The following is a 12,782-nucleotide window of genomic DNA, read 5'->3' as shown; positions in this document are numbered from 1 at the left end:
AAACTACGAAATGTTTAATCTCAATGGCCATGGTGCATAGTTTGACAGCAACAAACAACTTTCACATTGTAATGCCTGTTATTTGCGGACGCGTGCTCTGCCAGGCTGGCACGGGGCTGGCATGCAGGCACGGCGGGTACAAACTTTCAGGGGCCCTCCCAACCCAAAGGCATCGATCCCCTATTCTATACCTTAACCCCGTGATGCTATTTATCCTGATGTTTTTTTCAATCACTGCAAACTATATTTGAAAAAGTAACGGCGGTACAGTGTCCCATCAATAAGACCAGGCAGCAGTCGGAATACCTGTAATGATGTAAGCAGACGAATCGCTCGGAGTGATGTAATTGTTTTAAATATGTTCAATTGCTTTTATTTTCCAATGCCTTCGGGCTGTAATAGCAATGATGCAATAAAAATAAAGTGATCGGTGGGATCCAAAATGTAAACTATTCATCCTGGTGGAGGTATGTACCCTATCGAGTACCATTGTAGTCATTAAAATAATTGCAGAGAAGTATTGCATCAAAATACCACTAAACTCTACATATATGACGTTCTAGCTCAATGATTTACCACTTAAGGCCCAGTCACACCTTGACGTTTTATCCAGCTTATGCCGATTTTTGGAAAATTTTTCTAAAACGCTGGTACACGTCGAATATGTTATGGGTAAGTTTTGATAACATTGACAGCACGCTGAAAAACACTGCCATACGTCGTTGTATGCTGGCTTTAAACGTTGTACTTTTCGGTTGTCCTCAAATTTTCCATGCTTGAAATTTTAAGACTTATGCCAGCGTATGACTCACACTCACATAAGTTGTAGGCACGTCATGCGATCGTTGACACACGTCGACACACGTTACTTGTGAGTTACTCATAAGTCGAAACACGTTGAGGTAATGTTTAGCGTACCCGAAACTTATTTCTAACCGATGAGTAACGTGTTGCACTCACGTTACGCGATCGGTGACACACATCGACACACGTTACTTGGAAGGTGCTCATAAGTCGAAACACATCAAGGAAATGGTTAGCGTCAGTGTTCCAGACTCCCTGGTTTTATTTATTTATTTTTATTTTTTCTTCCTTCCTTCGGTATGATGGTGATTTTGACACTTCGATTTCTAGTGCGGTTATAATATAATATAATTAAAAGGCTGCCGCTCAACGATTTAAATCATAACCGCACTGTACTCTGAACACCGTCATACCGAAAAAAAAAAAAAAAACCGGGAGTCTGGAACACTGACGCTAACCATTACCTTGACGTGTTTCGACTTATGAGCACCTTACAAGTAATGTGTGTCAACGATCGCATATCGTGCGTACAACTTATTCCCATCGCATGCGGAGCGTGTGTCATACAGCAAGTACGTCGTAAAATTTTCAACATGTTTAAAATTACAAGACGTACTCCATTTAATACAATGTATGATAGCGTACTTTAGCGTTGTATTCACGCATACCAAACTTACCCATACCGTATCCGACATGCGCCAGCATTTTAGATGCATTTTTCAGAGGTCAGCAAATACTGGCAAGATCGCCAAGGTGTGACTGCGATGTTGACACTTCCATTTCTGCGGCGGTTATGATTTGAATCGTTGTGTGGAAGCCTTTTCATAACCTACACCACGTCATCGTCGGCGATACGTGCAGCGCGCAATGCCTAAGTTAGACTATCGTTGGGCATAGGTTGTGAAGGCTGACAACAGGTTCAGCATTCGTTGGTATAAGTTATCTATAACACAACAAATCGTTCTGTGTCCGTTACTAATACGTTATGCATAAGACCAAGTCGTTATGAATACGTCCGAATCTTTAAAAAAAACCATCAAAGTTCAACGTAAGCCAGCGTTTTACATACTATTTAATACGTTGCCATTGCTGGCTAAAACGTCAAAGTGTGACTGGGCCTTTACCAATGATGTTATTGCTGAGTCTTTCTTCGACTTCAAATTATATTGCGACCACCCATGTCGCCTACCGGCCTGTTCATTTATGAAGGGTCGTAAAAGGGTGTTTTTCGACCCTTTATCATAAATGGTCGTCATGCAATGTTAATCCTCACGATCAAAATGGGCACGCCAGTGAAACGTGGATCATACACCTGTGAAAATAAGATTGAGATTATCATGTTTCCCAACTCTTGTAAGAACCAGTACCAGACGTGTCAGAAATTCGGACTTAACACGAAGATTTTGATTTGAATGGTGAAGAATGAGTAAATAATTTTTCAGAGTGCGAAAGGTTCGAAAAAGACAGGGAGTGGAAGACAGGCCTTTTACCTGGACATGGAAAACTAACTTGTTGCGTCGTTTAAACAGATATATGCTCGAAGACTGAAAGTTTATTTAATATTTGTGTCAGTTAAAAGCTAGATGTTGTGGTATTTGTGAGCAAAGCATAAGTAAATGCCGATATGAACGATTAAAATTGACAGTTGCATGTTGTATGTTTCGTTTCGTACGGATCGGAAAATTGTAATATAAACTGCTTGACGTAATGAGCTAATTTTGACTGTAGATGGCAGTATCGTACTGCACACTGCCTGGTGAGATTTGTGAAGGCGCCGGAACGTTCAGACGCAACTTCCAGTTTCGACTGGAATCACATTTGCTGGAAGGCACGGGATTGTTCTGTGATACAATATAAACCCACGAGAGTGGGTTGCGGAGAGACGGGTGACATGTGACAAGCCTTGAGTTTCGATCGTCCCCATGCTCAATTCAACTCCGAAGGGTGAACGAGGTGTTAATGTTCAGAGTGGTTGTTAACGCGTTGAGCCGATTATAATCAGGTTGATTAAAACTCAATAAAGTTGTGCATTGGGAAATAATTCCTTTGGGATCTTCAATCGTTCTGGATGGGCGGGTGTACGAGAGAGAACGCTGTGACAAGACTCGATGGTTCAACATCCTTGGTGGACGAGGTGAACATGCTTGAGTTGAGCTGGCAGAGCAGGGACACTGGGTGGAAACAACCCAATGCGGGAATTGGAATTGAACATTGTATGTAATGGTGAACTTCTTCATTTGACTTTGCATATTTTGATTTGAAATGCAAGTTTCAAAAATGTTCCGTTGTTGATTTGGTCATTGTAATGTCACTCGGAAATCACAGACACAAACTGAGAAAGATCTGTTCGAGTGATAGCCGACCTGTACAATCGTTCACATGCGCCAAGTGCAAACCATGGATTGCAGTTGTTGGAAAACGTGTTGTGTTCGGCACCATGAACAACATACGTACACCAAAGGGAAGGAGACCCTGAAGGTGTGCATGTACCCCCTGAGGAATTGTTTCCGAGGTACGCGGACAATTAAAGTTGCAATGACGTAAAAACTGACATCTTTGCAGCCATTCTGAAGAGCATTTGCCATTATAAGCGCACGTCATGGATTTTTGAATACGTGTGAGTGCATATGGAAAATAAGCGCATATGTGTTCCGCTATAGCTAAAAATAAGCGCATCCGTCAAATTCACTTTCTGATGAGTCTGACGCACGTGGTACGGCCATTATCCATTGCGTGCTGAGACATTCGTTCTGCCGATTACATCATGCAGATGACGTCATGACCATCGTGGTTTTCTGGAACTTTTAGTGGAAGTTCCTGCTGGGTTGGCTTGTTAAACTTTAACACCTCAATATTTGTGATAATTAAAAAACATGTTCAGTTCTTTGTTTATGACTTTAAAATCAATATCATCACATCAAAGAAAAAACTACTGATTCTGTGGACCTTTAAATTAACTTGTGGCATCACCATTGACATCCCAATGGACAGATTGAAATTTGAGAACAAATTTAATTGAGCCCCGAACAATCAATCACAACGATAAGATGATGCTCTTTGGGAGCAAAAATACGCGAAAGCAAATTATTGTTCTCCCATTATAGTTGAGGATTTTACCTCAAAATTGTTTAAGTTTTATGTGTTCGCAATGAGGAAAATGCTGTTGTTTTTGTATACATAATCAATGCTCATTCAAGAGCCAGAACACAGAACAAAATGAAGAGTCGGAGGAGAAGGGGGGTGGGGTGGTGAAACGCCAACAGCAGGGCCGAGGGAGAAAATAGACGGAAACGGCCAAACAAGGGATAAAGTTAACGTTGAGGGGTAGGGGAGAACGCAAAGGGTGGACAAGATGGATAATGAGGCAACATTTGGGGGTTTGGGGGCTTAATAGGTGAAGAAAAAGATCATGGTTTTGGATGGGGAATGACTTTAGGTTGTGGCGGACAGCTGTATTTAAGGCCTGGAGGGAAGAGTGATATTGAAGAGAGTGTGGAAGCTGGTTAAAAAGAGGAACAAATGAGTAGAGGTAGGCAGTGGTTCTGGATTTAGGCAGTTTCATGAGGAGGGCATTGCTGATGGACCACGTGCATCCTGCAGATACCTGGTGGAGACGAAGCACGGAGAGGGCAAAAAAGTGCAAGTCCTGAAAGGCGACAAAAGATGACAGAGAGACCACAAACGGTTGGCGATGGTGGAGTGATAGGCCCATAGACTCAGCATCATCGTGGGAGATTCCAATAATCTTAAAGGCCTTGGTTTCCACGGCGTCAAGCTGAGCAAGAGGTGAAGCCTCTTCAGCAAGGCGTGAGTTTTCAGCCCATATAGACCCAGCATCTGCAGTGCTGCTTTTCTCCAGCCAGCCCAGAGGGGAGAGCAGTACTCCGTCAAGCTGTCGATGAAAGCCTTGTACTCGGTCGATAGGAATTAAGATGTGCCCACAATGAACTTTGCCTGACAGAGGAGGCTTTGAAATGTGGCTTGCAAAGAGAGATCATGGCTAAGGGTGAGACCCAAGAGTTTGAGTGACTGTTCGGGTTCGAAGGGAAGTAGATGGGAGGATTAGTGATACGGTCCTTTTAGAGAGAAAGGGTGAAAGCATGGGATTTCTCAGGATTGAAAGACATATTCCAAGTGTTTGACCAGTTTGTGATTTTTGTTAAGGTCTGAAGAGAGAGGGGTGAGGCTGCTGTCTGTGTCAGAATGATGAGGGATGCCACAGTAGAGAGTGCAGTCATCATCGAAGCGATGGAGGAATTTCCAGTGAGTTCGAGAGATCATTGATGAAAATTACGAATAGGATTTCTGGTTTGAAGGTTTCAGGACTTCTGGTTTGGGTTCTTCACGTGTTCATGGTGAAATTTGAGCTGCTCTTTTCCACCTCACAAAAGCTCAGTTTTCTGAACCGGGTTTGTCGTGTTTTGTGTGGTCATTCCTCCAAGTCTTGCTGTTTTGTTCCGTGCAGTAATTCCTGCTAATTTGTTCATCATTTTGTGAAGGGTCGAGGCCTTCTCTCGGATAGTAAGTGTGTCTTGGTTTTGTCCTAGGTGTACTCCTGAGTTTCTTGCTTCTGTTTCCTCAACACTATCCTATCCTATTTCCTATTTGCATTTGCTCTTCTCGCTTCAAAAATTGGAACAGACAGACACAAACTTTATATTTCACTCCATAACGATTTTCATTTCTAGTAAATTTCTGTCTTCTCCTGGTTCTTCATCCCCTCCCCCTCTTTTCTCCTCCCTGAATCAACATTAAATAATAAATGCTTCTTAAAAAAACAAAAAATCATTTTAAGAATGCATTTCAATCCTTGTAACCAATGTTACTCCTTCACCAATGCTACACATGTTCTTTTCCACCATGTCTCTTCCTCTTCTTAAAAGTAATTATTTTTGCGAGGTGTTTGTTCTGTGCTTTCTCCACCAGCATCCCCCACCCTCATCCAGCTCACTCGCGCTCATGCAGCGCCGCGTTTCTCCATGTGTTTAACAAACAATCACATTTTGTGTTGTCATTCACAGATTGAGTCAGTCCTTCCACAGAATCCCCATCCCATGATCTTTATCTCGGTTTGTCAAAGTTTGGAATTTGTAATCGGAGAAAGCATCCACCCCAAAAAACCCCTTCAAAGCCCCGGTCGTGTAGTTGCACTTTACATCAAGAACTGATTTTGTCACTGCCCTTTTACTGATCTTACACCTCTCAACTCCCAAGAGTATCTCGAGCTGCGACATCCCCTCCACTTCCACCTGCTGTTCATCTGTGTTGTACCATCCTCCTAACAGTGACGACTCCATGTACATTCATCTCTCTCTCTCTCTCTCTCTCTCTCTCTCTCTCTCTCTCTCTCTCTCTCTCTTTCTCTTTCTCTTTCTCTTTCTCTTTCTCTTTCTCTTTCTCTTTCTCTTTCTCTTTCTCTTTCTCTTTCTCTTTCTCTTTCTCTTTCTCTTTCTCTTTCTCTTTCTCTTTCTCTTTCTCTTTCTCTTTCTCTTTCTCTTTCTCTTTCTCTTTCTCTTTCTCTCTCACAACATGGACAAACTTTTAATCATTAATCCAAAATCTCCTCACATGTGGCGATTTTGATTGTCGCCATGCTACTTGGATGGGTCTCTTTCTCACCAGCCATGGCACTTCCGCAAAGGACCTCTGTGACTCCATGGGACTGACTCGATATGTGACCTTTTCAACCCGGATTTCTTCCAATGGAAAATTTTCCCTTCTGCATTTGGTGAGGATTAACTTTCCCACAAATTTCTTCTGCTTTTTCTCTGCTCCAATTGGTTCATCTGATCATGTGCTTGCGAAAGTCAACATCTCTCTTGCTATTCTTAGAGAGCTGCCTCAACGCCGACGAGTCTGACATTTCACTCAAGCATATTGGCAGGGACTGCAAGCAGCCATCACTCTTTAGGACTGGTCTCCCATGTCTCCTGTCCCTGATATTAACCCAGCCTGGGAACCTGATGTCAGGTCAGGTTCGATCTGTGACCTGCTACAGGTACCATGTAAACCTGTACTAACCTGTTCCATGGTCGGGTTGTCGGCGACTAAACCGTCTCCCCCACCAGGTTTTCTGGTGAGGAGGGTGTTTGGATATGGACACCCAGCAGGATTAAAAACAAAACCTGTCAAAGGGCGGAGGAGCTCCTTGTGAGCCAATGGCCATCCATATCTAGTGCCCAACTGTGTCTGCGGACGTCCTCCTGCAGTTGGGTCACTTCTTATTAGGAGGTTGGTGGCAGGATTTGCACTCCGGCCACCGTAAAACCCTTCATTCCGCAAAACGCAAAAACGCAAAAAAATCTGAAAACCCACTCCGTGGGAGTACCTCCTGTGCAGCTTCCCTTCGTAGGGCAGCTCACCGGATGACGGGATTGGGGCAAAGCCTTCGGGACCCTCAATCTTTGATAGGAGGGAAACCACGGGGTAACATCCCTGGGTCAGATTGCGGGCGAGTGTGTCGGAGTGGTGCTGAGGTGTCGTCCACCAGACGGCGGTCTCCTTGGGTTAACCTGAGGCGGTCCCTTCGGGTGGGTGCCTGGAATGTCCTATCCCTAAGAGAGGATGATCACCTGTCTCTGTTATCATCTGAGCTCAAGCGTTTGGACATCGGGATTGCAGCTCTCTCTGAGGTTCGGAGACCGGATTGCGGCGCGATAATGGTGGGTGGTTACACCTACTATTGGTCTGGTCGCTCTGATGGTTACCATACCCAAGGAGTTGCTGTAGCTGTGTCCAATAAGCTGACCCCAATGATAATTGAGGTAACACCGGTCAACGAGCGTATTATGAGACTAAGGATTCGTCACTCCTTAGGTGTCATTTCCCTGGTCTCTGTTTATGCTCCGACTGAGGTGAGTGATCTCACCGTGAAGGATGCATTCTACGCCACACTCGAGTCTGTGGTTGATCAGTGCCACAGACGAGATACACTTCTAGTCTTGGGGGATTTCAATGCATCGACTGGAACTGATAGGGACGGTTATGAGGTGTGTGTTGGTCCCCATGGGTCAGGAACTATGAACCAGAATAGCACTAAGTTCCTTGACTTTGCAAGAAGTCATGGACTTAGGGTGGCTGGTTCATGGTTTCAGTGCCCACAAGCTCATCGCTGGACTTGGTATTCCAACGCTGGTGGTGTGGCAAAGGAGATTGACCATGTCCTCATTGACGGTCGTTGGAGGATGATCCAGAACTGCAGGGTCTACCGGAGTGCTCAGTTCCTCAATACTGACCACAGGCTCGTTGTAGCAACTCTAAAGCTGAACCTTAAATCCTGGAGAATGGTACCATCCCAGCCGAGGCTGGATGTTGCCAAGCTCAGGGATGAGAGAGTTGCTGAGGAGTTTGCGAACAGGCTGAGTGGACACTTGGGGGGTCTGGGTGCTTTTGGGGGGTCCTGAAGAGTTGTGGAGCGCCTTCAAGACCACCGTCCTTGATGTTGCCGGTGGATGCCTTGGAGCTCACCGCAGGGAAGAGAAGAATTTTGTCTCTCAAGGGACACTGGATACCATTGACCAGAGTTGCAGGGCCAGGCTGAATGGCAGAGCTGAGCTGTTCAGGGAGCTGAGGCGTAAAACTGTACGTGCACTGAGGGTGGACAAGGAGGCCTATGTGCGAGGAATCTGTGAGGGGGTAGAGCATCACCTGTGGACAGGTGATTCTCGTCCCGCTTACAGGGGAATTCGCGCATTACGTTCATCCAAGGCCATCCCTCGGAGCACTGCAGTTAGAGCAGAGAGTGGTAGGCCCTTGACAGAGGAGTCTGAAGTGAAGGCCCGCTGGGCCGGTTACTTTGAGCGGTTGTACCAGGCTGATCCCCCAACTATCGAGTTGGACGTCAAGGGTGTTACAATCCCTGTTGCTGACCCTCGAATCAACTGTGGTCCACCTACGCTTGTGGAAACACGGGCTGCGGTGAACCAGTTGAAACGGGGCAAAGCTCCAGGGATCTGTGGCATCCATGCCGAACTTCTCAAGGCTGGTGGAAATGCTGCACTCGTGTCGTTGCATGCAGTTTTGTGCTCTACCTGGAACACAGGCATCATCCCAACTGACTGGAAGAGGGGCCTTGTTGTCCCTCTCTGGAAAGGGAAGGGTGATCGCCAAGACTGCAACAACTACCGAGGGGTGACGCTGCTCTCAGTGCCGGGCAAGGTCTTTGCTCGGATAATTCTCGATAGGGTTCGCCACCATCTGCTTGAGCACCAGCGTCCAGAGCAGTCAGGCTTTACACCAAAGAGGTCAACGATTGACCGTATCCTTGCACTTCGTGTCCTCACCGAACGCAGACGAGAGTTTCGGCAGGGGCTGCTTGCAGCCTATGTTGATCTCTGTAAAGCGTTCGATTCAGTGAATCGGGATGTCCTCTGGAGGATTCTTGGTCTTCGTGGGGTGCCACCAAAACTGATCGATCTGATGTCTGAACTCTACTCTGGTACTGAGAGTGCTGTGAAGTGTGGTGGTACCATCTCTGACTTATTTCCAGTTGTTACTGGAGTTTGTCAGGGATGTGTACTTGCCCCCACACTTTTCAGCACTTGTATGGACTGGATTCTAGGGAGGATGTCGGAGAGATCAAGTTGCTGTGCGTCATTTGGGAATGTCAAGATCTCGGACCTTGACTTTGCAGATGATGCAGTCATCTTTGCGGAGACTTTAGACATCCTCTTGGGGGCCCTCGAGGTGCTGAATGAGGAGTCGGAGCCGTTGGGATTACGGGTTTCTTGGGTCAAAACTAAGATCCAGGCTTTCGGTGACATCTTGGATGCTGCTGTCCTGTCTGTGTCTGTTTGTGGTGAGGATGTTGAGGTCGTGGAGAGATTCACTTACCTTGGCAGTGATATTCATGTCTCTGCTGGCTGCGAGTCAGAGCTCAATAGACGTCTGGGTCGGGCCTGGGGAGTGATGGATTCACTGGATCATGGGGTGTGGCGCTGCCGGCACCTGTGCGGGAGGACGAAAGTCCGAGTCTTCAGGTCCTTGGTACTTCCAGTCTTGCTCTATGGGTGCGAGACTTGGACTCTGACCAAGGATCTGAGACGGAGACTTAATTCCTTTGGTACCAGATCTCTTCGGAGAATCCTTAGCTATCGCTGGTCGGATTTTGTGTCCAACGAGCGGTTGCTGAGAGAGACTCGGATGAGATTTGTTACCTGCATAGTCCGTGAGTGTCAGTTGCGGCTGTATGGACATGTGGCTCGTTTTCCTGACTCTGATCCTGCTCACCAGATTCTCTCAGCGAGGGAGTCTCATGAGTGGAGGAGGCCAGTGGGTCGACCACGTGCATCATGGTTGCAACAGGTTGACCATCATCTCAAGGAGATGGGGATGGGCCTGGCATCTGCCTGGGGGATGGCCAGATGGAGGCCCCTGGAGTACTGGCGGAAAGTGGACGCAGCGACGTGCTGTTCTGGCACATGCTCCCATACCTGACCTGACCTGACCTCAACGCCGACGAGTCTGACATTTCACTCAAGCATATTGGCAGGGACTGCAAGCAGCCATCACTCTTTAGGACTGGTCTCCCATGTCTCCTGTCCCTGATATTAACCCAGCCTGGGAATTCTTCCATAGAAACCCACTCTGTCATGCACAGAGTCATGCCATCTTGTCTTCAACCCCCTTCTGGTGAAACTACCTAAATCCAGCATCAATGCTCACCATCACTCTTTATCCTCTTCGTTAACCAACCCCACTGAAATCCCTCTTCCTTCCAAATTTACAGTTTTTCCCTCCTGAGACTTTCCGTCCATATCCATTTTGCACACCCCATGCATCTTCCCCACACCCATTGTTTGTCAGCTTCCCTTGTGTTGGCCTTCGGCTCTGCTGTTCATTTTGTCCTGTTGCATCCTGATCCATCCAGTGTACTCATACTAGCTCTTCCATGAGCCTCGACTATGTGTAAAAAAAACCAAAAAAAACCCCCATTTTATTCTGTTAAGATTTAGTTTGGGGATATTGAAAAGAAGAAGGAATAGAGAAACGAGTAACTGAGCACTGAGATGAGAGCTTGGGATTCCCCCCCCCCCCCCCGATGTTGTAGTTGTTGGTTTTGGAGGATTTTTTTAAACAGTGAAGGAGTGATGTGGTTTTTTTTCTGGTTTTTTTTGAGTGAGGAGGGGAAATCAAATGATCTGTGGGATCAGAAGTAATAACTGGGATGAAAGGAGCGAAACATGGAGGGAAAGCACAACCTTACTATCAGCAACAGGCCTGACTTAACTCTGGATACAAACTGAACAATTTAACACAGAATATGGTTTTGGACACAAAGATTGACGAAAAACATGACTAGCAAAACAGGAATAAAATTAAAATGGCAAAACCTAATGTATTTGCCTGGGGGAGTTTAGCTTGTATGGACTGGAAGGAGTGAGTACCAATCGGTGGTCACACGCCGAACCATGAACTGGAAGTGACTGATTAATACCTTTTGGTACTTTTGTCACTGTGTGTGGAAAAGGACTTTTTTTTCCTTTTGGCCAGATGCTGCATCCTGTCGTTCCGAATGCATGTCTCTCTATCCTGCGTGTAGGGCCCGACTGCTCAGTTACTGTGCCTGCGAACGAGTCGTACTGGATGCTCCTGGATGACGAGTACTCCAGCTTTGCACGTACATCTCATGAGGCTGTGGTCCATAATGGCAGCATGTGGATTGTGGGTGGACATGCGTTCAGTTACAATGGCTTTCCCATTGTACTCAGGTACTCCTCCACACATACCGTGCTTGTGGCTTCTCTCTGACAAGGATAAGTACACTACTTCATATGTGTGCTCGTGATTTAAGAGCATCAATACTTGTACATTCTGACTGTTTTGTAATGGTGGCATGGGCACCGGTTATGGCCGTTATAGCTTGTATGTGTATGTGTATGGGTGTCAAGGCCATGCTAGTATGTGATAGAATGCCCCAGCAAAGCAAAATGATGTGCTGCCATTGTAATTCAGTGTTGTATTATGATTATTATAATATATATATATATATATATATATATATATATATATATATATATATATATACATATATATATGTGTCTGTGTGTGTCCATAACTCATAAACCATGAAAGTTTGCATACAGCCTGAAAGTTTGTATGCATATGAAATGCAAGAGTGACAAGTCTGAAGACGATGATGGTTCACGAGTGGTATTTGACGATGTAGATTGTTTCAGAAGTCAAGGATGAGACAATGTGATAATGTTTGACCAAGTTATAAAAATGATCAACATGATGTGGTACGAGTGACAGGTTATTGGCTGCAAAATGTCGAAAACCCGGTTTCGTTCAACAACTTTCAAAATTTGACCTTTGCATAACCTTTAAAGGTCACAAAACAATGTTGTGGACATTAAAATAAGGAACAGGATACGTGCTATAGCATATTGGAGTTAGTTCGTCAAAGAAGGTCGAAAACCCGGTTTAATTCCCACAACTTTGAAAATTTGACCTTTGTGAACTTTAAAGGTCAAAGGTCAAGGATTATGACCTTTGGTGCAAAACTTCCTCTGGAACATTCCAGGAACAATATAACGTCATATAGGCTATATGGCATTTCGCACTCTTCAGATTATTATGCATACTTTGATGAAATCAGCGTAAAAAACAAACTTGAAGGGGGCGCCACGGGCAAGGTGTTTGAGATAGAGAAAAATGGTTTCAAGACTTTAGGTGGGGAATGACCTCAAGATTATGCATACAAAATATTGCATCCTAGCTCTCAGAGTTTGTGCGGTCGTATGATTTTTGTCAAAATTCGAAATGTTCTAAATTCGTGACCTTGTGACCTTGACCTTCTTTACCTTGGGACGAAAATGAAAAATCGAGCTCCTTGAGGCTATGCAAGTGCTATTGGGCTAACCAAATACCGAAACCACTGCCAGATTCGACAAACCCCCTAGGAGAAGATGCAACTTGAAATTGGCTACCCCCTAAAAACACAATTCGCAATTTTCTAAGTTCGTGACCTTGTGGCC

At 45.3% G+C, this 12,782-nt stretch overlaps 1 protein-coding gene across 9 annotated transcripts in view; it reads left to right on the top strand.

Annotated features, from left to right (window-relative positions):
* Positions 1-12,782, top strand: part of LOC147016219 (attractin-like protein 1) — a 334,549-nt gene that overhangs the window by 39,645 nt on the left and 282,122 nt on the right. For all 9 annotated transcript variants that reach the window (XR_015050063.1, XM_085849045.1, XM_085849046.1 and 6 more), the window contains exon 6: positions 11,345-11,513. Coding sequence is in view for 8 of the 9 variants with exons in the window: in XM_085849045.1 (XP_085705171.1) it covers positions 11,345-11,513 (169 nt within the window). In the remaining variant the exon portion in view is untranslated. The remainder of the gene's footprint in view (positions 1-11,344; positions 11,514-12,782) is intronic.

This window comes from Eptatretus burgeri, chromosome 12 (genome assembly GCF_056783735.1).
Source record: "Eptatretus burgeri isolate ZD-2024b chromosome 12, Ebu_testis_v1, whole genome shotgun sequence".
NCBI classification, from domain to species: Eukaryota; Metazoa; Chordata; class Myxini; order Myxiniformes; family Myxinidae; genus Eptatretus; species Eptatretus burgeri.
The sequence above is the reverse complement of the archived record's forward strand: the minus strand, read 5'-3'. Positions and strand labels throughout refer to the sequence as shown.